This window comes from Mus pahari, chromosome 3 (genome assembly GCF_900095145.1).
Source record: "Mus pahari chromosome 3, PAHARI_EIJ_v1.1, whole genome shotgun sequence".
Taxonomy (NCBI): Eukaryota; Metazoa; Chordata; class Mammalia; order Rodentia; family Muridae; genus Mus; species Mus pahari.
In genome coordinates this window covers 16,745,683-16,771,224 of record NC_034592.1, presented here as the reverse complement: position 1 = coordinate 16,771,224, position 25,542 = coordinate 16,745,683, and the positions used below count along the sequence as shown (strand labels likewise).

General features: G+C 48.9%; 1 protein-coding gene across 2 annotated transcripts in view; it reads right to left on the bottom strand.

The window, feature by feature from the left end:
- The window catches only part of Med27 (mediator complex subunit 27), a 174,829-nt gene that overhangs the window by 15,219 nt on the left and 134,068 nt on the right, over positions 1–25,542 (bottom strand). For both annotated transcript variants that reach the window (XM_021193054.1, XM_029536223.1), the window contains exons 5-6: positions 9,003–9,110; positions 164–205 (exon numbers count right to left, since the gene is read on the bottom strand). In XM_021193054.1, coding sequence (XP_021048713.1) covers positions 164–205; positions 9,003–9,110 — 150 coding nt within the window. The remainder of the gene's footprint in view (positions 1–163; positions 206–9,002; positions 9,111–25,542) is intronic.

The window sequence follows — 25,542 nt, the reverse complement described above, 5'->3', positions numbered from 1 at the left end:
TGCGCATTCTAGGCAAGCACTCTACCCCGACTGACTGAGTCACAGCTGCAACCGTTCATTTTCCCCCTCACTGTTTAAGAAGTCTCTGAGTCGGGAAAGTTTATACTCAAAGGCATCCGTAGTCTGCCCATGTCTCCTGAGGATGACACAGAGGGACGCTTACCTTCTGGAATACTTGGTAGTTGGATTTGGACCATATGTCTAGCTGTTGTGGAGAGAGAACAATCAGTATCAGTTTCAGTCAACTCAAAGAAATCAAACAGTGACAGTGAGGGCCCCGGTGGCAAAGGGCTGCTGTGGCCTGCCTAAGCTTTTTCTTTACCTACTTCTAGGTGACTTAAGGAATGGAATGAAGGGATCTGCGGTCATTCATCTCCAGCCCCATGGGCTGAGATCCCTGCCCACCGTAGACCCTGATTCCCCCCAAGGCTCTTGTATCCCTTGAAGTGCCAAGTCACCCTATGCTCTTTGTCTGGATCATCCTTCACACAGCTTGCACATGGCTCAGTGTCACTACAGTCAGAACATTCTTCCCGACATCCACTTCCTTTCCTTTCCGAGTAGTTTTTCTAACAGTAAAGACCACTCTGTGGACAGAGGTGTTGGGTCTGGCCACACATCATGGGCATTAAAGAGGACCAGTAGTGTGAGGGTAGTACTGCGCGCTAGGAGTCACAGCAGACCCTCTCCACACATGCCTTCATTTAGTCTCCAGAATGACCTTAGCTTTCCAGATGAAGAGGGAGTTCACCTCTCACAGAAGGCATGGCAGGGTCATCTGGCTGCTCAAGCTGGGCCAGCACTGGTAGCCCCTGGGGAGGTTTTTCCATATTTTTATTTATTCTCTCATAATTGCATCCCTACAGCCGTTTCTTTTCCCCCATTCCTACTTTCCCACTCCCACCTCCCCTCTCCCCAGATCCACTCCTTCCTTTCTTCTCTTTAGAAAAGAGCAGGCCTTCCAGGGACATCGACCAAACACAGCATCACGAGTTCAATAAGACCAGACACAAACCCTCATATTGAGAGGACAAGGTAACCAGTAGAAGGACAAGGGTCCCAAGGACAGGCAAGAGTCAGAGACACCAACATGCCACTGTCAGGGAGTTTTGTTTTTTTAAGTTACATGTTCATTGCTCTCCCATCTGGCTGAGTTTGGAGGGCTAGAGCCGGCTTGTGAAGCAGCTCCTTATTTCTTTCTGAGCAGCGTCCCATCCCTAGAGTGCTCTGGAACTGGCTGGGTTAGGAGGCCTTGAAGTCAGGAGACTGGATTGTACATACAAGGAAGCATGAGGTCCCAGATGAGTTGTGGTTGGAGCTCCAGGGAACTCCACCAGTCCAGCCTCCCCCACCCTCCACTGGGGTCTCATGCACAGCACCTCAGTGTCTCACACGTAACTGAAGCTATTTCTGCTTTCCCCTGCTTGCACGGCAACCCATACAGGTCTGGCTGCATGTTTCAAGACTTCAGAACAAATGATGAATGGCAAACCCAGAATTCCTCTAAGACAGAGACTGCAGAGGCTGGGCTGCCAGTCACAGGTAATGACAAGTGAGGAAGTCCTCTGTGTCCCAGAGCTGCTAGACAGGTGACTTTAATATAATGAGGTCAGGAGCCGAGCAAATTGAAACAGCCAGTGAATGGGTCTCCTGGTTCTGTCTCTAGGGTTGATTGGTGGTCAGACTGCAAGACTGACCTGGGGTAGCTCAGGCCTGTGTGCTGTCACACTGACCTGCTGCAGTGGGGCACAGGGGAAGTGGCTGCATGGGGACATGCCTCTGGGCCACAGGAAGTGAGTGTGGCACCTCAGAGTCCTTGGAAGCTGAAGCTGGGTCACACCCTGGCATGCATTCCTCTCTCCAGCTCCTTTTCACTTGGGATTGGTTTCTTGTTAAGTCTCAGGTGGCTGACACCTTACATGCTGAAGGGTAGAGGGACTGTCAGGGTTACCTGCAGGATGGCAGGATGGGCGGATCTTTGATCACACACCCATACTGGGAAAATGTACCCTACCACTCATGCTATATCCCTATGATCTCCTAACAGCAAATCCCCAATGCCAAATTGCCCTCTAGAGAGGCAACATCAAATTTCAAAAAGAACCTGTAACATCTTCAGGCATTAGAGGTAAACAGTATGTAGGGTAACTCACAAAAACAGTTGGCTCCGTGAAAACTGACTGGCCCCTGCTGCTTAACCCTAATGACCGGAATTCAGTCCCCAGGACGCATATGGTGAAGGAGAGAGCTGACTCTTGCAAGCTGCCCTCTCACCTCTGAATGCACATGTTTATAGACAAAATAAATAAATGTAAAAGAATGCATACATTTAGTTCCCCACATTCTCCATTCTGATCCTTGCCAGTCTGTGAGGGCGGAGTCAGGCTCAGGTGACCCCAGTGCAAGTTCAGCCCAGGGTTTAAGGAATGTAGCATTTAAAGACTGCCCAGGGACGGGGGAGGGGAGCGGAGGGATGGGATTGGCTTTGCATGCCTTAGTTCCAGAACTCCTCTCTCTCATTTCCAGCCAGCACTGTTGACACCTCCTGCCTGTTCACACCACACACAGCACACTGCCACAAGGATACCAGCCACAAAGACACGAAGAAAGAAGTTGCACACACTTGAAGACTTTACAAAATCTACAAAAAAAAAAAAAAACAAAAAACAACAACAACAACAACAACCCCCCCCCAAACCAAAAACCAAAAACAAACCTCGAGAGAAAATGCTTCCTTAAAAATGAACTCTGCAAACTAATTGTGGATAGTCAAAACCCGCCTTGCCTATTCATCATGCCTCTGTTTCAGAAATTTTAAATAAGTTTATTCAGAATGCTAGAGGATGATTTTACCATCTGGGACAGCAAGGCGCTGGACAATACATTTCATCTACCTCGCACATATGGCTAAGAAAGGGTAACAATGGCTCCCCTTGTGCTCTGAACCTGAGTCAGGTGGCATATACTTTATCTTTGCTAGGCTTATGCTAGAGAAAGCCTTTTAAATGAGTTCTGGAGTTGATGCTCTTCTCTCTTTAGGGCCAGGAAAGACTCAGAAGTTCATTTTAGGAAGCCAAGGCTGAGCTCAGTGAACATTTATTAGCTCTCACTTACTTGCTGCAAAGGCAAGCATTGTTCACTTTTTTTTTTTTTTTTCTAATTGCAATATTAAAAAGGGAACATTCTGGAGCTGTAAACCTTCAGTGAACTGGGATGTCAGGAAGAGAGTGAAGCTCCCCTCAGAACACTGGGCTTGAAGGACTTGAAAGAGACCTGTCAGCTGCTGTGGAGCCAGAGGCAGCTAAGGGTGTTAGGGCTGGAGTGTGTTCAGGTGGGGACAGGGGCAATTTGCAGGGGAGTGAAATGCAACTCTACAGACAGTGGGGTGCTCAGATCTGTCCTTAGGATAAGATACAAGATGTCAAAACAAAAGCAACCCAAACCCAAACCCTCTAAAAGCATGGTCTGACACCAAAGGCAAGGTCACCCTGTCCTTGATGATCTCTTACTCCTACTGTGGTCAGCAGGGTCCCCTTCCAGTGCTGATGCGTAAGAGTGACTTCTAACACACAGATGGGGAAACTGAGGCTCAGAGAGCATCTCTGGTAAGGAGTGGGGAGTCTGGAAGCAGGCCTGTGTCCAGAGGCCCGGGGCCCCTCTACTCAGGGCCGCCCCACAATGTTACTGCCCCACCTCTTTGGGGTGCTCCTGCAGAGTTCAGCCTCACAAACCTATGCCAGCACTGCTGCTCCGCAAATCACTGCCACTAACATTCATTTAGCACTACATGAAAGCGCTGGCAGCTTATCAGAAAGTTATCAATTCTTTATTTCATTTCAAAAGGCGGCACACACAGAGAATTTTAAATGATCTAAAATGGACACTTCCAAACGAAGATCCTAAGCCGCAGCGGGCCTCAGCCTCTAAAGGAAACCTTTAAAGGGACCTCTGACTTGCAAGACAGACGTGTCCATCTGGGTTAAGGATGTGACTGGGCACCGGTGAGGGATTTCTCTGCAGCTGCCCAAGTTTTCAGAGCCATGGAGAACTTGTGTGTGGTCCTCTTAGGTGTGCTCGCCCATCCAGAGGAAGAGGAGACAAGCCTCCCGGGAGAGCAATGCTACGCCTCTATTGTTCTTCAACTTTCACTTTCAATCAGGACATGCATTTGTTACCAAAAAAAAATTGCTGAAAGCACAACTTTGGGGCGCCCTCTGTGCAGGAGCCCGGCTGGATTCATACCCTTCCCGGCTCTCACCCTCTCCCCCACAAGTAACAAGAGGCCATTTTTCTGAAGGTCGTCTGAACAATTTCAAAGGCTATAACAAATCAAAATGTTCCCTGCATCTAATATCAAACGGGGCTGATGCCAACACTTATTAGAGAAATCAGATTCAAGCTTCCCCCAACCCCCTCGACCCAAACACACACACACACCCAACTTTGAAGTGGGAAGAATGCAGGATCAGAAATTACCCTGGAGACAGCTCTGGCTGTCTTTGAAGGTTCCCTTTGATACCGCCATTTCTTCTCCTCTCCTACGCTCGAAGGCTAAAAGCTGCCTTTTTTTATTGATATGGGATAATTAATGAAGCTATAGCATTAACATAACCTAAATCCCCTAATAAGATAAATTCAACGGAGACACTTCTATTTTTTCCATCTGTTCAGCCCAACTGATATAAAATCAGGACAATGGCCAGGTGTTCCCACACCCTGCCTGTTAACATGCTGAGTCACGGCCCTACTCCCTGATTGCAGCCAAGAGAGGTCGGTAAGTCTGAACGGCAGTTTTATTCTTAGAGGAATGAGGGTACCGGTGCTTGATATCAAAAATATGCATCATGGGTAAAGACAGGGCATCAAGATAGTGACTGTTACAGCAAGGTGCGAGCTGACAGTGTGTGGAACGGATGCTGATGGGAAAAGCTAGTTGGAAACTGTGGGTGAGAGGAGGGGATGGCTGGCCACTACCACAGCACTGAAGACAATGTATTGGGGACCAGCACATGGGGAACAATCACACAGGGCAAGAGGTTAAGGTCACGGGAGGCTTTATAAGTCCATCCAGTGCACCCCAGGCTGAGCGCCACAGCAAAACAAGCCCTAAGCCCAGGCAGCAGTTGAACAAAAGCAGGGCTGCAACTTCCCAACAGCCGATCTGCCAGGGACTCGTCCTGCAGACCAGACCTTGAGCTCCAATGGTGTTTTCCAAATCTGACACTTTGTGTGCCACAAGTATGCCCACTGCAGGTTCAGCACTCAGAACCGGACATTTGCAGTGTCTTCTCTTTTGTAAGGTGCTTAAGAAACTGGCACTAATGACACAGTGAGGAGCAGTTGGCCTCAGGCTGGTCAGCCCACTTCTCTACCACTTGAGGTCTGGCCCTGCCAGTCTTACTTGGTTTTGCCACATGGACCCATGTACACAGGTGTAAAAGGGATCAAGAACTTCCTGCCTGTAATGAGTACAGGAAAAAAAAAAAAAGCCCTTCAGTCAGGGTTCCACCACACCCAAGGCTGCTGAACCGGAGAACCAGGACCCATGACGCCAGCCAGCTGTGCTCTGCTCTGCACATCTGGAGAGCCGACACCTTGATCTGCCCCGTGGCTGGACAGTCTCCCCCAGGATCCTGACCCTTGACTCAAAGACTTCTGTTAAGAGAATGGACCTGATGTTCAGCTAAGATCTGTCACATGGGTTATGGATGGGCCTTGGGGAGATGGGCTTAGGACGGTACTTAGGAATTCTAGGGTGGGCCTTATGTGATGATCGTCAGCATATATAACTTTGTTATACCAGCTACATTCTCTACTCTTTGCTCGACAGCGTCCCAGCATGCTCTGAGACAAGCCATCCTCAAACCCAGGTTCCCTCAAAATGGCCACTTTCTGCTGTCCAGTGGAGATACAGCAATCTTTAACAAGGAGGCTGTGTATATGGGCTCATGCGTGTCCCTTTAGTCTGGCCATTTATGATTCTAATGCCTGCTGCTTCCTGATTCTTCAGGGTTCCATTTCAGCTAAGCAGTTTTGTCTCTCTCCACACACATCAGTGCTTCTAGATTGCTGCAGGCACTACAGTGGACCCTTAGGACATGGTCACAGGACCCGTTCACATAGGCAATTCCCCACCCTAGGTTCCAGCCTCCCGTTCTGTAACACGAGTCAGTCATAGTCAAGAGGACAGGCTGAGCACTGGAAGTGCAAGACAGTTATTCACCAAGTCAGTTAAATTAGTAGATGGGGGCTGGCAGGAGGGGGAGGGGGAGGGAAGGAGAAGGAGAGAGGGGGAGTAGGAGGGGGAGGGGGAGGGGAGGGGAAGGGGAAGGGGAAGGGAGAGGGAGAGGGAGAGGGAGAGGGAGAGATGAGCCCAGGGGAGGAGTAGGAGAGCAAGCACCTAAGGAAAGTTAGAATTGGCAAATGTGGGTAACAGCTTGGCTGTCCTAGAATCACATGGGTACCACGGCTGGGGAGTGGACAGGACACATGCAGAGAATTGGGGCAGGTAGGGTCAGATCTTGCAAAGGTGTCTGGATTCTGTTCCATAAGCCAGATCTCAGAAGCATGTTGTACAAGCTGCCAATACAATAATATGCTCTGAGGACAAAGTTGGGACCACAAAAGAACTTGATGACCTTGCGAGAAAATATGTACTTCTTAACACACATTCCTAAGGCATATGCGTAAACCAAAGGCTCTAAGGATGTCTAAACGCACTTGACTTCTTAGCTGGAGTAGAGGGAGGGGATGGCTCACAGGTGGAGGGAGTACTTGCTTCACTTGTGAGAGGCCCTGGGCTCTATCCTTGGGTCTGCAAGAGAAAGATAGAGGGGAACCTTCTGCAACACAAGGTTTCTTAAACCTGGGTGCATGGGCTTCTCTATAACCCATTAATACCTACCTCTTGCTCTGGGGCGACTGCCCCAGGTATACTGGGATGGTGGCAAGCAAGAGAGATGCTGTATGCACAGGTGTTTATGGGGAGTGTAACTCGAAGGCTGAGGGCAGGGACACTGGAGCCACCATGTGCGTTAGCAGGAGCAGGAGTCAGATCAGCAAAGGCAAGAATGATGAAGCAGGGGGCAGACAGAGGGCCTGGGGTGTGGGGGCAAGGAGAGGACCTCAGAGAAGTGACAGCCAGCACCTGCTGACAGCCCAGCCCTCAGGGGTGGCGGGGAGGAAGGGTTAGGTAGTTGGGTGGTGGTATAGCTAACTAAGACCAGGGACATAAGGAATCTGAGATAGGGAGAAGAAGAGCCCGGACAGACGGAGTGATCCCTGTGTGGGCAACATGGTTGGGAACAGCCAAGGGGAGCAGGCAGAGGGAGGATCGAACGCCAGGGAAGAGGAGCCAAGGAAGAGATGGGAAAGAACAAAGTATGGCTGCAGCAGGCCACCGGAGTGGGCTTCAAGAGGTACATGGTAGATAATGTTTTGAGTGCAGCATAAAGTACTAGAGCTCCCCACTGGTAGAGTGTGGGTGACCCTGTGTGTTACTGTGGACAGTTGTGGTTTGGTCAGCAGAACCTCATAGGCAGTGTGCCAGCAGCACACACAGCTGTCAGAATCTCCACTCCTGGTCTGACTCTGGAGTGTGGTTCATTTGCATCCTGACTTGGTAACTCTGCAAGCTTGGTGCTGGTTACAGCCTTCCTTTGTCTTCAATCTCCAATCCCTGCCTAAGCGAGCAGCAGCTGTTTCATACCAGGCGTCACTACTGCATCTTCAACCTGAACCTTGAAAAGACCCAAGCGAAGTGAACTTCGACATGCTCAGCGGGCCAGTCTTCCCGGGAGGTGCACTAAGCCTGCCTGGCTTCTAGAGTAGACCAGCAATCAGAAACCCCACTTGACCCAGGCAGAATTTAGAATTCCATGGAGGCCATGCTCAGCAGACTGTCTGTCACACTCACTCTCCACTCTTGCTCGAAGGACAGTATGATTTTCCCAGGAAGAAAAAGGGCATCTCCCAACAAATGATTTGCTCTTAAATGGGAGTCCGCTGCAGACCAGGCAGGGGACTTGGAAGAACAATGACACTTCTGGTAGCCATGGTCTGTGGCACGTGGGAATGCTGGGTGCTCAGCTCCTGTGGCTCCTGCGTTAACCAGAACATCTGTCACAGGCAAAGCCACATCTACCACCTGCTTTTCAAGAACTGTCTATTCTCATTATAATGTGGCCATTGAGTTACCAAACACATTGAAATGTTAACATTTGAAATGAGGAAAGCAAAAGGTCCCAGGAGAGGAGGGGGGTTGTCTCAAGCTGGAGAGTCACAGGGGTAACTTGGGTGGGGCAAGTGCTCCTCACGCTTGGGAACAGACACAAATGAAGGCTGCCAGCTCTCATTAGTGTCCTCTGCTGCTTCCCCCGGAGCCAGATGGACAGTGCACACTTAAGAAACTACAGGTCCACCAGAGTGAACTTTCTGGGGACGCCATCACTTGGGGAAGCGCCTGCCCCTTCACTTCTGCCCTGGCCCTAATCGTGGTTAGCTGTGGAGAGTAAGCGGTCTGTGAGGCAGATCACCTGTGGGAAGAAGCCGCTGCTTCCTGCTGAGGCATGCAGTGTGCAGCTGATGTGACTTCCCAAGGGCCCGTTGGCTGTGAGAGTCAAGGAGCATGTCATTGGGTTGTGTCAAACTAACTTGAGTCTTTCTCGTGACTCTAAGAAAAGCGAAATGCGGAACCCTGGGCTATTGATGTGCTGGCTGACTTGAAAAAAATCTATTTCCTCAGAAGACATGTCTAATGAGGCAACTGGGGTCTAAGGTGCTCAATTAGAAATTCAAGTGAGGGCATTGGGCTTGCCGTGAGCAGCAGAGGTTTAGAACGGCAAGTGGAGAGAATGAAATAGTTTTTGTCAAGGGTCCCTCTTCGTGCTGGCTAGTCTGGAGCACTCCAGTGCTGATTTGCTGGTTATTAGTACCACTCACCTAGAACTCTGTTCTGGGACAGAGTAAGGAAGAACCCGTCCCCAAGACTCCAGGCCACTCACCTTCCCATCCTCTGTGTAGACACTCTCATTATACCCCTTCACAATCGTGCGATCGATAAACAGGCTCCTCATGACCACGATCACTTTCAACACCTTCCCCAAGGTCACCTGTGGAGACATGAGTGCACACACGTGAAGGCTCACCATGCAAATCACAAAGAGCTGGGCAGGATGGTGGAGGCACAGATCACCGCTTATCTGTCCTCATTCTGAGTGAGGCAGCAGGTAGCACAGGAGGGAAGGCTGGGTGCGTAACCTCACCATGTGTGACAGACCCAGCCATGGCCAGCTCCTCTGGAACTGCAATGCCAGCCTAGCCCTCTGCCCCCAGAGAGTTTTGCCTCCTGACCTCTTTCCACCTGCTGGGTAGAGAACCCGCTCCACCACTTTCTGAGGTCAGGGTCCCCTAAGTTTGACTTGGTGAGCGTGGTGCACACATTGGTGCTCATCTGTGTCATTGCCAGACACGGAGATAATACATGGACTACAGTGCAGAGAGCAGACACAGGCACCCAGCAGCCCATGATAGAAGCAGAGAAACAATGTTAAAGGGAACCTGAAGGGAAGGGAAGTGGCTAGATGTCATCCAGACCTGCAGTCAGCGCTTCACGCTCAGAACCTAAGCACATCATGGATTAAGAAAACACCTAAAAAGCTGGGTATGGTGGCTCACACCTTTAATGCCAGCTCTTGGGAGGCAAGAGGCAGGCAGAACTCTTGTGAGTTTGAGGCCAGCCTGGTCTGTATAGTGAGCTCTAGGACAGCCAGGGCTACACAGGGAGACCCTGTCTCAATACCCTCTGCATCCTGAACACAATGAGAAAACATCTGAAAAGCTTCCCACAGCGCCAGGGAAGACAGACTGCTCTGTAGGGCATGCGGCTCTCCTAGGGAGCGGGGTAATGCTACCTTTCCTTAGACGGCAGTGCCTGAGGCGCACGCCTTCTGTATTCCCAGGCGAGACCTTGGAGGCAGGCTTGGCCCAGAGCTCACTGCAGGCCTGTGGTCTTGGATGCTCTGATGAGGCTAGAAACCTCAGATTTGCTGAAAGGAAACCTCAGCCTGCACAGCAAGCCTAGTTCTTCCAGGCCAACTTGGTGCAACCATCTAGAAAGATGACTTTTAAGCACCCCTTTCTGTCATTGTGTCACCTGCAGCTTTCTGCCTCTCTGGTGACTACCTTCCCATTTCCTTGAGTAGTCCTAGGTGCTGGTGAGCACCCTGACACCCGGCTTGTTACTGGCGCTGGTATGATGTTTCTTTCCATTTTGTGTGCTTTACCTGTGCAGAACAGAAGCCCGGTAAGAGAAAGCTAAGATGCATTTGTTTACATTTAAGGAGTGCTAACAAACACATCTTACAGTGTACTTGTAAATACTGTTACATTAGCTGACACAGAATCACTATTTAAGGATGCCAATGGACCATAAAGGCAGGATCAGCAGGAGCCCCCTGGGGGAAGTAGGGCAGAGCAGAAGCCCAGGCTACAGGGTAGGCAGACCTGACAAATCAGGGCCCATACCAGCACACAGTAGGCCAGCTCAGAAGCTTCAGTAACTGAGAACTGTCTTCTAAAAACACCTGACTCCAGCTGGTTTTAATTAAGACTAATTGTCTCAGGAATGTGAGTTTCTAGGGAAGGCCATCAGGAGGAAGATAAAGGCCCAGTCTTTCCACCCAAAGATGGTCACCATCCATGGTGTGTGTGTGTGTGTGTGTGTGTGTATGACTGGGACAAGTCTTATCATTCTTCAGCACTGTGCCCCTCCTGATGCCAGCGGTGGGCTAAGTGAGGCTCTGAGCCTAGGTCCTGGGTTTCCCTTCCCCTTCTCAGGACATGCTGGAATTCAGCCTGGGCCCAACATAAGTCTTTGGCACCTGCATGTGGAAGAGGCAGACTCCATCTGTCCCCAGCACCAGCGCCACACTGGGTGCCCAGAGCAGTATGGCCACTTCCCTGGCCTCTTCTTCTGAATCCAGGATACACAGCAACACCAGGAAGGACAGCTCCCAAACAATCACACAGCCAGCAAATGCAAACCACCAATGAGTTTGAGCTACATCGAGCTTCAGGTCTGTCCTCGCTTCTCTGAGCATGCTGACCAACACTGACCTTTCAGGTGGTCCATACATTATCTGTCAATAAATATGTGGATCTGCAAACCACAAACTGACATAATTATACCATAGGCTTTCCTCCATATTGCTATACAGGCTTCAGAAATAGTGCCAGGTGCTACCTGGCCTAGCTATGGTCTATCCCGGGCCCTTCTCAACCCCTCTCCTGCTGCCCCATGCTTAAGGTGTTTCCAAGTTTCCTTAATATAAACCCAGCTGCAGCAGGTACTTGTGGGTCAACATTATTACTTGAAGTTACATTTTATTTAATTATTGTGTGTGTGTCCATGTGTGTGGATGTGGGTCAACATTACTTGAAGTTACATTTTATTTAATTATTGTGTGTGTCCATGTGTGTGGATGCATGAGTGCCACAGTGTGAGCATAGAGGTCAGAGGGCAACCTGTGGGGTCTCCTTCCCGCACGTAAGTTCCAGGGGGCTGAACTCAGTTTGTTCAGTTTGGAGGCAAGCACCTTGACCTGCTGAGCCCTCTTGCCACCCTAAGGGGCATTTTCTATTTTAGGATAGATTCACAGAATTCTAATTACTGGGGCAAATATTACAGTCTGCCAAGCTTTTATGGAGGAGCACTGTGCCAACCAGAAAGCTACCCACATACCTGTTGGCTCTTCTTCACCCATTCTTGTCAGTGAACGGAATATTGAGTGGAAACAACAACAGCAACAACAACTAGACAGACAAACCCGACTCCCTGATACTCTACTCCAGCAATAACAACTCACAGTATTTTAGGAGTGTGACAAGATTTCACTCTAGCACAGGTTGGGCTCAAACTCCCAGCATCCTCCTGCCTATTGACCCCTTGGACACCAGGTGTGAATCTCCATGCCTGACTTCCAAGTTTTTTTTTTTTTAAAGATTAATTTCTATTTTAAAATATGTGTGTGTGTGTGTGAGTCTGCGTGTGAGTGCTTCTTGTGCCGGTATTCTCAGAGATATGGAGTGAGGTACCCTAGCTCTGGAGTTACCTGGAGTTGTGTGCTGTCCATTGTGGGTGCTGGATCCTCTGCAAAAGGCATTCTTAACTGCTGAGCCATCTCTCCAGGGCCCACCCTCCCAATCCCAACTTGGTGTGAAAAAAAATTTAGTATAGTAGGGTGTGACAGTGATGGTTTTAATCCCAGGGCTCAAACTGTGTCTAAAAATTAAACAAAATCAACCCTCCCAAACCCCTATGGACCCAACCCCTGGCCACCTAGTGTCACCTCTACCTCCTTTCCCTCCAAATAACACTAACAGTTCTCAGTTCTCTGTAAATATTTTAGCATGCATCTTTAAGAGACTAGCGGCCGCCCTGTGACAGACCTCCTGTCTGGAGAACAGCAGCTCTAACCCTAGCAAACATCTTCTGGATTAGTTACCAGGTTTCTAACCACTTTGAAAAGAAGGAAGCTCACCCTAAGTTCTGTGTATGGGTCATGAGAGCTGAGGCATTCCATCAGTCTAAGCTGAGGCACCTCTCTCCTGCTTTGCTGGTTGGAGAAGTGGAAAAAGTTAGGGTCCAAGGAGGCTCTAGCCTGCACCCACAGATGTTTCCCAGGGAGCACTGGTGCGGCTTACCCTGCTAGGTAGACTGCACTGCCTTATTTTACTGTCTTTCCATTTCCAGGAGGCCCTATGAAGTCTCTGAGAGAGGGTTCTGGAGTTCACCTGAGCTGTAGAGGCACAGTTAGGGCCATTTGAATCTCAGCTTGCTCTTGGTGACGATCTATCCAAACTGAGTCATGTCTCTTGACTGCTGTGGGGAAGCTTGGCCTCCTTGCAGCTCTGGATGAAGTACTTCATTCAGCGACATGACTGTCTCTGTTGTAGGACTGGGAGGAGCTGGGCAGGCAATGCCCAGATGGACAGCACGGTACAGGCAGGTGCAGATAAAGGGCTCAGGAGCAGCTTTTTTGTTCCTCAGCCAGTCAGCAGCAAAGATGGAACCAGAGCCCCTGTCCAGGCCAGTGAGCCACCACTTGGGGCTACAGGGAAGCTGTGGACTGTGGATGTTACCCTCCAGGACAAATAAAACAGTGAGTCTGATGAATGAGTGCTAAGCAGAAAGCACCTGCCAGCTTGCAGGTCAAGGAAGACTCAAAGCTGCCACAAGGCCCGCCAGATCTAACCGACCACAGTGATGGCCATTTGCTGTGTAGAACAGGTCAAGGCCTATATTTTTACCTGGGCTTCTATACCACAGGCTATACAGCAAGTATGACACAGGACAAGTCAATCTCTTATGCCTGTCTGCTCAGAAGCGGAATGAAATGTGGAGGGGGGTTGACTGAGGATTTAAAAAAAAAAAAAAAAAAGGATGCAGGTTGCAATGCTCATCTTAGGGCACAATGTACCCAAAACATCCTTCTGAGTGTGACGAGGCAGAGTAGGCAATACTAGCCACCAGTGTGGAGCTGGGCACACACTCTACAACATACTTTCTAATACTAGTGTCATTCCAATGAGTCAGATGCTCTTGTATGTGGAGTGTGTAAGTTTCTTGCCTGGCTTTGTCGGACCCTGGGCTTTGACGGACTGATACAATACATTGCAGATGGACCATGGATATCTTTCTACATGTAGCCAATGCTGCCACAGTCAGAAGCAAGATGCTCACTGACAGGGGCTATGGGTTGATTCTTGGCAATGGCTATGGGGTGCCACAGATAAAAGCTAATGCCATCTGGTAATGAAGCATGCTTGCTGTTGCCAAGGGAACAATTTTCTATACTGAACACCACAGCTCCTGAGAGCTCACTTACCACTATGTGGCAGTTGGTACAGCGAGTGTAAGTGGCACACAGTCAAGGAAGCACTGTGCTTCCTGAGCAGGGACCAGAGGGCACTTGGGAAGGTACCAGACAGCCTCCCGCTGGCCTCCTCAGCACAGGGAGAGTGCCTGGAAGTGCTGGCACTGCCAGCCTTGGATGGGCCAGCCATGCTCTGGGTGGGTGGTGGTCATCAGCAGCTACCTGTCAAGTGGCATTCTCCCAAGAGGATTCTAGCTCACTAGAATGTCCCAGACAGAAGACAAAGTGTGGGCAAAGTAAAGAAGGAGAGAAATACCTGGTTCAGCTCTGTCACCGACAGACCTGGTGGCTGAAGGGTTATCCTACGGGAAACCACCTCATGGCGGTGAGGATTGCTTAACACTCATTCCTGCAGTCTGTGCAGCCACAGCAGTTTGAGATGAGCAATATCTATGTTTATGGTGGGTGTGTGTGTATGCTGACCACATGCTGAAGAACCTGGGCCAGATGGCTCTTGACCTAGCACACTGCACATGTGTGCCAGAGGGAAAGGGGACAGCACAGGATTTGCTTTTCTTATAGCTGGCTATATTTCTGAGCCCTGCTTTGGGGAGAGGGTATCTTATTTTTAAAAAGCCAACCATTTCTATAAAGCCACCCATGAGTGCTATTTTCCCCATATAGATAAGGCCTTAAGGGGCCTGCTGCAATCTAAGAAAAGCTTTGGGATATAGAGGCAGAAAGGTAGACACACACACACACACACACACACACACACACACACACACACACTTCTAGGGGACTTAGGAGTCATTTTCTTCACTACAGTCCTAAGGAACTTCCTCTGCACTAACTCTGAAGGATGAGGTGGGGGGTGCTAAGGGGAGACCATTATCATGTGAGATGTATCCACCGGTCTACACACTGGGTCAGGGAATGTAGTAACTGCTGTCACCTATGTGTGGGTGCTTGTGAAGGCCAGAAGAGGCATCTTACACCCTGGAGCTTACAGGAGGTTGTAAGCTACCTGATGTGGGTGGGTCAAGTGCTCTCAAAACCCCAGCTCTGTCATTGTTAAAGGAATAAACTGAGCCCTTGGGGGTGTGTGTGTGTGTGATAAAAATGGCTTTTACCTGAACAGAAATGGAGGACACAAGGTGCTCCCCATGTGGAGCACTCCATGTCCGTAAGAGTACGGATGGAGGACAGTGGTGTGTCACAGAGGCATCTGCTACAACCAACAGGGCTCAGGGTGGAGAGAGCTGTGCCCAGAGGCAATCCCCATAAGTGCTCCAAGGACCCCCCCTACATCACCAAGGAAGGTTCTCAGATTCAGACTTGGAAAAAGTACCTAGAGCCACCAGGCTTTGTACAGCTTTGGGAGCTTTCTCTCTGAATGACATACCTCACCTCATTCCCTCAGGATAGGACATGCTTGCATAGCTGCGGTGCACTCCTCTAGGGATCCAGGAGGCAGCCTGGCAGCTGTCTTATCTCCATCTTTAACAGAAGGAAGCTGGAGACTGGAGTCCAAGGTCGCTGCTTTTCTGTGCAAGGTCGGGAGCTACCTCTTGCTGTTTTCCCATATCTTGCCTAGCACATGAATCCAAATGCCAGCAACAGTGACCACAGGGCCAGGAGTCACCTGATCCTCTATCCTCCGAGCAATCTTCTTTGGCACTGTGCTAAGTAGCTCTAAACCCTACTCCCTAGGACTTCGGCTTCCCTCACCAATGGCTTTGTGCATACTCCCAACCCTGTGGTAAGACGCTAATAATGTACCTGCTTTGTCTAATTTTAGTGTATTTTTAAAAAGCCAGCCTTCTGGATTCTACACAGCTGCTGTATATGTGCAGTCCTGCTAGAGTCATGCTGGGCAGAATTGTGCCTCTGAATGGCAGCTTCGGAAGCTGCAGCAGCAAGGGGCCCGAGGACGCAGAGACGCAGTGCTGGCAGCTGCTTCTTTCTAGGAACAGGTGGGGCTGGCTGCAGACACAAACCTCTGAGCCAGGCTGACTTTGAGGGACACAAGCCCTGGCAAGGATGGGCTTATCAAGCACAGGAACTGTCTGCAGTACCTTGCAAGATGGGGGACAGGGAAGGGAGGGCTATGGGGTGGACTCTGTGAGGGCAGGGCAGGGCAGGGCAGCACACACATTCCCAAGGGAATTCAGGCTGCGATAGGAAAGCACCAGGGTACACCGAGGAGCAGCCCAGGAAACCAAGTCTCTCCATGTTTCAGGGTAAGCACAAGAGAGGGACTTCGTTGTGTGCTTCATGGTAGAGCACCACGGTAGAGCACCACGACATGCATAAAGGGCAAGCTGAGGAAGAAAAACAAGCTTGGAAGAGACTCCCACCTGGACACTAAGTTTGAGCTAGCAAGCCGACCGACTGGCTGCAAGGGGTGGTTGTTTTATTTCCCTTGTTGTCAAGGATGGAAAAACACTCTGGGAGGTAAAAGGAGCCTGCCCAACAAGATGTGAGAGCAGCACTCCTCTAGACTCCTATGCAGACCCTGGCTTGGCCCCACTTCTTTAGCTGGCTGACAGCAGGAAGGGACAAGGGTGGCTATGTGAATGCTAAGCAATGGGTAAGGGCTCAGCTGGCAGTCTTGTAGGGCCATTCCTGACAGACTCCTGCCACAGGCAAAAGATATAGGGGTTCTGCAGTTCAGAGTCTCTTCTGCTACCAACAGAATGGTATGGCCTAGGAGAAGCCACCTAGAGAAGCCTGGCCTTCTCTCCATGGTGGGGCCTCTGTGGGCACTCAGTTGGGGCTACCATCTCCCGGTATCATGCCTTTAGCTCACTGCATGGCAGCAATTGCTATATTACCGTTGCCATTATTTTTGATAATTACTAAGCACCCCACCTAATAAGGTTTATTTCTCCTTAGGTAGCTCAGTCCATTGACACTCTAAACTTTCCTTAACTCTTGCCTCTTTAGAAAATCTAAGGCTGACCCGATTGCTGGGGGATTTTGTGTCACAGGAGACCTAGCTGCTTGGCAAATTTCACAGAAAGGTTCATGACAGAGAGTTACAAAATAATTTTCTGCTTTGTATTATAGACATAAAATTCCTCACAATCCTATTTGTCTCCCGCTCAACAACAAAAATCCAAAGAAAAGAGGATAGACCACGTTTCCCAAACCTGGGCTTGTTCCCTTTCAGGTTTTCTCTGTGGTATGAGGGATTATCAAAATCAAATCAAGTCTACTTTAATTTTTAGATATATACATGCATACAGCCCTTCCAGAAGGAGTAGGGATGGACAGGGTTTAGCTGAAGGAGAAGTAGCCTGATGATTCCTAACTAAAAACACTGGGCACTTCAGCAGCCTTGGAAGCAACCTTCCACAGCGTACACCCTGTACCTGAACCTAGCACAGAACGTGACTGTCATTTCCTGACATGAAATGACATGGAAATGAAGCCCCTTCTCAAGGTACTGTGTGGTGGTGGAAACAGCTGGATTAGGTGTAGCATTGGGATTGAGGGATCACCCAGTGGCCTGACAGAAGGCTCTGCACCCACATATCCTGGTAAGGCCAGCTAATTTGACTCTTTGCAGCAGCTGGACAGTAAAACATGGATTTGAAGGGAGAAAGGGCAATACTAAGAAAGGAGAGAAGGGGCAGGAGAGACGGGCAGACAGATGATACAGCCCAGAGCCACCTTGGAATGCAAATGCCTTGCCCTTTGCGTTCTCCCCCAATCTACATGTTAATATGGATCACATGCAGGCCAGGCATTGGCACTCAGAGAGGGAAATGAAACACATTTCATGGAGCTGGTGGTCTAGTGGTAGGAGACAGACAGGTAAGAGATAAAGGGCCACTGTAGTTACGAAGGAAATGAACCAAACAGCGACAGCTTAAAGGAAAGGGTGATGTGTGGAAAATGAGGTGTTAGCAGCTTGCTTGTTCACGCAGATGTTTACTAGGGAACCCCAGCGTGCCTAGATGGAGCATGGACAAGGGATGCCTGCTCCTGAGCCTGGACATTCTTTGAGGGGAGAGGAAGTGGTGGGGAGACTACTACTCTGTACAGGGTCAGAAGGCAAGACATCTATAGAAAAGGACTGGGTCAAGTTTCACCTAAGTTTCCTAAGACCAAGGCAGCCCAGGCCAAGTGCAAGGTAGAGCGAGGGAGGATCAATAGCAGAGCACTGGGGGGTGGGGTGGATGGAGAAGCTTGGGTCATGCAGAGTCTCTGATGTAGATGTTTTTGTTTTTGCTTTCTTTTTCTTTCTTTCTTTTGTTCCCCCAAAAGACAGGGTTTCTCCATGTAGTCTTGGCTGTCATGGAACTCTATAGACTGGGCTGGTCTTGAACTCACAGAGATCTGCCTCTTCCTCCTGAGTGCTGGGATTAACATGTGCCACCACACTCTGCAGGTGTTTACTTCTGAGTGACAAGGGATACCTTGCAGGGCCAGGCAAACGAGTGACACGTTTGATGTGTACAGTTAAACAACATCTGCTTCACGGAGGATCGTGAAAGCAAATAAGGAGATCATGAGAAGCATCAGTGTAGGGATGGGGTTATGCCACGGACTGATATGATTTGGGGCTTCGGTGATGGCTCAGTGGGTGGAGCCCTTGCTATGCAAACATGAGAAGTGAGTCTGAATCTCTGTACCCACATAAATGCCAACCTGCAATCCCAGCATGAGGGAGGAGATCCTTGGGATAAGCTGTCTAGAGACTAGCTGAACTGGTAAGCTCTGGAGTGAAATAAGAGATCCTGTCCCAGGATTTAAGGCAGAAAGTGACCAAGGAAACATCTAATGCCAACGTTAACATGGATATGAACAATCACGCTTGCGCACAGACACACAGACACATATACACACAGACACACACCACCACCACCAGCAACAACTAAAAGCCATAATCTCTGTTAGACTGAGTAAGAGGGCAAGGAGGAGTGAAGGGTCTTCCCAGGGCCCAGTTTGAGCCCCAGACAGCTGAATGGCCTGGGTGTTTCCTGAGATGACAAAGGAGAAAAACAGGGAAAGGATCACTTTCTGTGCAAAGTTTGAGCTACTTTTGAAATGTCAAGGAGAAGCCTTGTTGAGTGGCAGTTCTTAGACTGGACCCATGACAAAGGGTTAGAGATAATCCCCCAGTTTTAAAGACTTTTCTGGGTGGCATGTATGGAGCTGAAGGGTCACACCTTAAGCCCAGCCGGAGTGACGGAGATGCTCTTTGCTGACTTAGAGCAGGAGTGGACTCCATGATGGTGAGGACCATGTGATGGCAGTCCCCATGTGGACCTACAGTACTGTTAGAATGAATGGTATAATAGTGCCCTCGGGGGTAACCTGGTTTTGTTAAATCTCTAGTTTTCCTGCCAATACCGTTAGGCAGCACTTGGCTTTTTAATATTTTGTCTGTAAGATGTATGCCAACTTGACCTTGATGTAGAAAATTTTAATTCAAATCAATACATGGACAAGGTCACTTTAAAATCCAATTAATATGAATGGAAAAATATGCCCCACAGTTGTCTGAGCTGAAAATGGGAACAGCTGTAAGTTAACTACAGAAGACACAAGTTCACAGCCCCACCCTGGCCCTTCTGGGCTGGATAACGCAGCGATCTGTGCCCTTAAAGACACAGGGTAGTTTGAATAAAAATATTTTACTTTTGTTTAGGGTGGCCTAAAATTAAGCTGAGTTTGTTTGAAGATAAACATAAAATGTACTGAAAACTGTGAGTTCCTTTAACCTGATTTAAAATAAATTAACCCAGGGCCTGGACTCACCAAGGACTCCCTGGAGAAATCTAAGCTCCACTCTAGCTTCAACAGCAGCACTTAGCATTTATATAGAAGGCAGTTCCAGCACTGTGTGCAATAAGCTGGACATGGGGAAACCAAGGCACTGTACTTTAGATTCTTGTTTACTCCTATAAACACTGCAGTCAGGATTCTAAGAGCTGGAGTTGGGGCTTCCACACCTGGATTTTAAACCTGCTTCTTAGGTTTTGTTTGACAATGCTCAGCATCAGACCCGGGGCTTCACACATATTAGTACTTTATCACTGAACCACATTCCCAGTCCTTAAACCTGATTAATAGGGAGTATTTACTCAATTTTGGTGTTGAGCGTTAAAGCCAGACTACCACTGGGTCATACCCTGGCCCCAGAAGAGAAAGCATACCAAAAATGAGAGAAATGAGGTAGCAGATCATTGTGGCTCCGCTGCTCGCTCCCATCTGCTCTCTCTTTTCCATTTGGGACTTGAGCTTTTCTGAACTTACGTCAGGTGGGAGCAGACTGGAGTGACTAAGCACCCACCTAAGGAAGACTGAGCTGCATCTAACGCCAAGAACAACTGAAGTTCTGTAAGACTGGGACGTGATATTAGAGGTGCCAAGAAACACCAGAAGCTTATTTCTCACTTTACTGCATGTTTGCATTTTCCGAAAGGCTGCTAAAGGGCCCAGAGCTGTGTACTGTGAGGAGAGCCCCACACCTTGCATGGCTTTTCCAGCCTCCTGGGAACCTCTGTGGCTTGGAGGGCAGATGTCCCACAATGTAGGGCCAGTGTGTGTGGTCAATGGATGGTATGACTGGCTAAGGTCGAAGACGATGGGGCGAAGTGTCTGTTTCCTTCTCCAGATTACACTGCCGCAACAAATTAAAAGAGGCCAGCCCTCTGCAGTGAAGGACTCGCTGCTTGCTGCCTTGCATAACACTGGCTCCCCGCCCCCCCTCCCCCCCAGCATCACTCCACATTCTCCTTCATTTGAAAATCATATCCAGCGGCAGACTTCCACTGCCCCTCCCCATCTGCCTCGAGTATTAATGCTCCTTACATACTCATTACTCTTTAATGATGCCTGTTTGTAAATAGCAAGATGGATGCAATTAAAGCACGATAGGCTAAATAAACACACACTCTAATTAGGATCTTTACAAGACATTTTTTTTTCATGTATAGACTGGAATTTACCTTTCATTAATCTAACTTAATTGCAATAGTGCACCAATAAAGACTCAGCCCAAATTAAGTGCTTTAAATGATTTCCCTGTATTAAGGGCGAGCCAGGGATCCTTCCTTTGGGTAACAAGCCATAGTCTGTGGGAAGTGGGACTAATGGGGGGAACAGAGCCATGGTGCACTGGAAGGGGATTTCAGCAAGAAGACTCCTGCCACTACCAGAGCTTACTGCTTCAGAGGTTAGTGAAGTCAAGGCTCCAGGGCTAGGGCAGGCTTGCCCTAGGTGCATCAACTAGCTTTGCTCAATTCTGTGACAGCCAGTCTTGCTCCTAACACCTGCCGACTTCCCATTTCAGAGAGGAGGGGTTGGAGCTGCTGGCTTAAACCCTTTCCTGCTCCTGAACACTAACTCCTACAGCTATTTGCTTTGCAGCGGGGCAGCAGACAGCCATGCATGAGATGGGTACCTGCTATTTGCAGAAAAAGGAAAGCTCTCGTGTTTAACTCCTGATTCTAGGAGTGAAAGTCCATTCACACTGGGCAGCTAACTAGGAACACAATGCGTCATTAGCCAGAACCATCCAACAAAGACCTCAGAGCATTAATAGGTAGCAAATGCCATCTGTACCCTCCTAGACACAGGCCCTGCAGCAGGGTCAGGACAGGGAAATATCACCCACTCCAGAGGACATGTCATCCTTTCCATATTTTTCTGTCCTTCCCTAATTTTGGTTAGTAACTCACCATCTCCTTATTTCCCTGACTTTGTCACACACAAGACACAGTTTTACCTGGCAGTTAAACAACAATAACCACCGCCACCGCCACCGCCAGCACCAGCACCAGCACCAGCACCACCAAATAGTTCAGAAGGGGGAAGGTGAGAGGGTGGGTTCTGAGCCAAGTACCTTCTTCAATAATTTTCTGATCCAGGAGACATTAGCTGCTTTAGTTACTAATGTTAAAGTAAGTATTTGAGAAGTTCTTCAAGACAACAATGCATGGAGCACACTCTATAATGAGGTGTCTACAGTCAGACTGGCCCAGGTAGTGCTTCTGCTGTAAGTCAGACTGGCCCAGTGAAGTACTTCGTTAGTTAGAAGTGGTACAGCAAACCTCCTCCTTATGAAGTCAGTGCTTGTGAGCCAGTTCAGAAAACACCCTGAAAAGAACTGCAGTCAAGCAAACGGTTTAGCTGTTTGGCTGATGAGTGCTTCCGTGTATAATCTGTGTCTACTGGCTTTCTTAGAGGTTAGTATGCAGAGAGAGCCACTTTGGGCATCACCACTCCAGTTGCACCAGGGAAGAAGTAAGTTGCCTGGGTCCCATCAGACCTCATTCAGCCCAGCTCATGCCTTGTAGGTAGAACTGGGCAGTGCACCCCATGCGTACTCTAGGGTCAGGGATCCATAACCTTGGCTCCTGAGCAGCTGATTAATGGAGGCTCCGAGGCCAGAAAACAGCTTCCTAACAGACTGTGGATAGAAACCTATCAAGTCTCAGATGTCTAATTGCTCCCGGTTCAAGAACTTTCAGAGACTCGATCTTAAATCCATTTTTATGGGTGTGTTCTAAACCTCTGAGAACCCAGCCTTCTAACAGCACCAGGCGTAGCTCTTGCCTAATCACCCTGGTAGATCATATATAAAAACAAAACGGGGCTAAAAAAAAGCCCTCCATGTTACCAAGCAGATGTCGGGCCCATTTGCAATTAATACGACCCACTTCCATACAATCAGACTGCTTAAAATTCCTGGAACTAGATGTAAAAGCTAAGATGCAAATGTTCTGATTTTAATGAGAATGAATGGAAACTATAAAATCCTCTTTCCCTTTGAGGGTAGGTACAATCTACATGTAAGTCCCAACTGAACACTAAATTTATCAACAAAACAATCATTTGATAAAGCCTGTGTGCAGGGAGAAAACAGAACTGGGAACATCTCAAATATTTTCAAAAAGCATTTTCCACCAAAATTAAATTTTATCAAAACCATCATTCTTTTAAAAAGCTTTACAAAATTCAGCTCATTTCAATACATTTTCCCCCCTAGTCACCTCCATGTTTTAGGAGCTTTTGGTATGTCTTTGAATCCATGTAACTGTGTAGGGATAATGGCAGAGGATGACAGAGGAGACAAGGGCTCTCTCTGCAGGTTTGGGCTGTACTGGATACAACCTCTGGTCCCCTAAGGACCCTCTTCACTCCAAGTTTCCCCATCTAGGAAATGGCACTGACATCTACTGTTAAGGGGCTGAACCAACACAGGCTACAGCTTTCCCTCCTGTTCCTGGCTGCTTCCATGGTCTCTCAGCTTACCTCTTCCTGGATGACCTGCTATGGAGGCTCTCTGAGGATGTGTTTTCACTATACGGCAGTGAGGTTGCTTAGTGGGCTCCAGATCCTTTTCACCCCAGCAGTTCTGGGGTGAAGCGGATGCTTCTAATTATCACTATGGACTAGGGCTGTGGACACTGGGGGAGTATTGCCTAGAGTGCGTGAGCTCAGGGCTCTGTCCTTACACTGCACAAATGAAAGAAAACACTCAAAACAACCCAAGCAGCACCCCGGCTATCTGAAGAGCCTCTCTGGAGAGCTGGGCTGTAGCCATCTCTAGCACTGCCGAAAACCAAGGAAGAGGCTCTGAACCATGGGCATGGTGCCCAACACGAACTGCTGTTGAAGTGAACAGTGAATGAACTTTATCCTGTAGCCCTTGTCTTCTGTTGTGCACCAGCCCTGAGAGGTAGGGCTGCCTTCAGCTCCATGTCACAGAAGCACTAATGGGAATACAGCCTACAAGTAGATACCAGGCACATGCCTAGAAAGGGCCAAGTGGTCTGTTCTCCAGAGCCTGTGTGTGCTACAGTCCCCACCATCCAGGGTCATTATGGTGGTGCTGGGGGCTGAAGACTGCAGTTCTGATTCAGAAAACAGTCAGCATACTAATTCTAAATAAAGTCCCACCGGATAGCGCTAACCCAGGCCATCCTGCTGCAGACTCATGCTCATCCTTGAATCCAGCAGCCAACAGCTGGACTATACATGGCGCTCAGATTTAAACTGAGTAAATGCTATCTTATTCTGTGGATCTAATGAGAAAATTAAGAGGAGGAAAAGCCAAATGTGTAGACTGGGGTGTTGTGTTAAGATGTGCTGAGAGTAAAGTAAACTGCCAAGATGCATTGCTTGGAAATGGGCTAAAGATTTAATACAGCCCGGGAAGGTCTCAACTGTTTATTTCCATGCTTGGTCTACACAGTGTGAATTTGGGTTAATGAGATTCAACTGCTGTGTATAAATCTGAGTCAAGATAACCCGATCATGTAAAGATAAGAGCAGCCTGGACTCCTATGCTAACACTCTTCCAAGAAGCCCCAGCTCTGGAAGCACAAGGCCCTCTTGAAGTGCTTTATAGACTAAAGCAGGAATTGAACCACAGGGTTCTGTGGGACCAATACTACCTACTGCTCCACACTGGTGCTTTCTACCAAGACCAGTGACAGTTGAGGTTGTTTGTTTGTGGTGTGGAAGGACATCCCAGGAGAACCTTGCTTTGTAAAGGCCCTGGATTCAGTAGCAAGGGCTATGGAAGTCTAAGTGCATATATGGACCACAACATGCTCACAGGCAGCTCTCAGCCCTCCCCCTTTAGAACCATTATAAAGGCTGTGCACAGGGGCACCTCAGATTGCAGGTCCTGTTAAACGGTGTTTTAAAGTAGGACAACTCTTGAAGCTCAGTAGGCGACTCTTCTGAACACAATGCAGGTGTACAAAGGGCTGGAGGAGCACAGAGGAGGGAGGGGCTGCTCAGGCAGAAGGTAAGCGTGCACAGTGGCTCTGCTGGGGGAAGGGAAGGCCACAGGCAGAGGAACAGCAGGCACAGAGCACTGAAGCATGAAGGTATAGAGAGAGTTCCAAGAAGCTGGTGGAGAAGGAGGGATGCTACTTGTTGCAATAAATGCAGGGAAATCTTGGTATTTAGCAGGTTGGAGCAAAGGATGCTGAACTGTCTGCCAAGACACTAGCCTACTTCATATGAGGACAAGGGTCTCATTCAAGATGGCAATGAGCAACAGCAGAGAGCTCTGGGCGAAGCCAGGCAGGAAGGAGAAGGGGAGGAGACCAGCTTGAAAAGGTAACCTGAGGCCAAGCTATCAGAACCACACCAGCACCTGTAAGGAGGCTTTCTCTTGTACACCACCAGGGCCAGGGGGCAGAGGAGATGGGCCTCCATGGACTGATCATTCCGCTGGAGGACGGCGAGCAGTGACTAGAGGAAAGGAGACCAGGAGACGAAGGAAAAGGCAGGAGCCAGAGTCCCGAGGACAGAACCAAGCACAGTGAAGATGGGGAGAGTGCTGAGGAGATGCCTGAGGTAGAGCAGGCAGCTCACAGCAAGCAGAGTGCACACTGCACCTGGCTGTGGGCTGTGACAGTGCTGCTGGGGGTGGGGGGGTGGGGACTATCTTTCAATGGCTGATCAATAAACATTTATTGCAGGACAAGGGGACACACTGGAACAAAATTAAGGCCAAATTGGGGGCAGAGTGTAAGATAAGTTATCTGGCTTGAAAACTGGCCCAACATTTACTACAAAATAAATCAAACCAGACAGCCCAAGACAAACAGAGAGTTAAGGCCGGGAGGGCAGTCTTCTGAGTGGTCAACAACAGCTTCACCTTGCCTCAGAAACGCCAATGGCAGCTGTT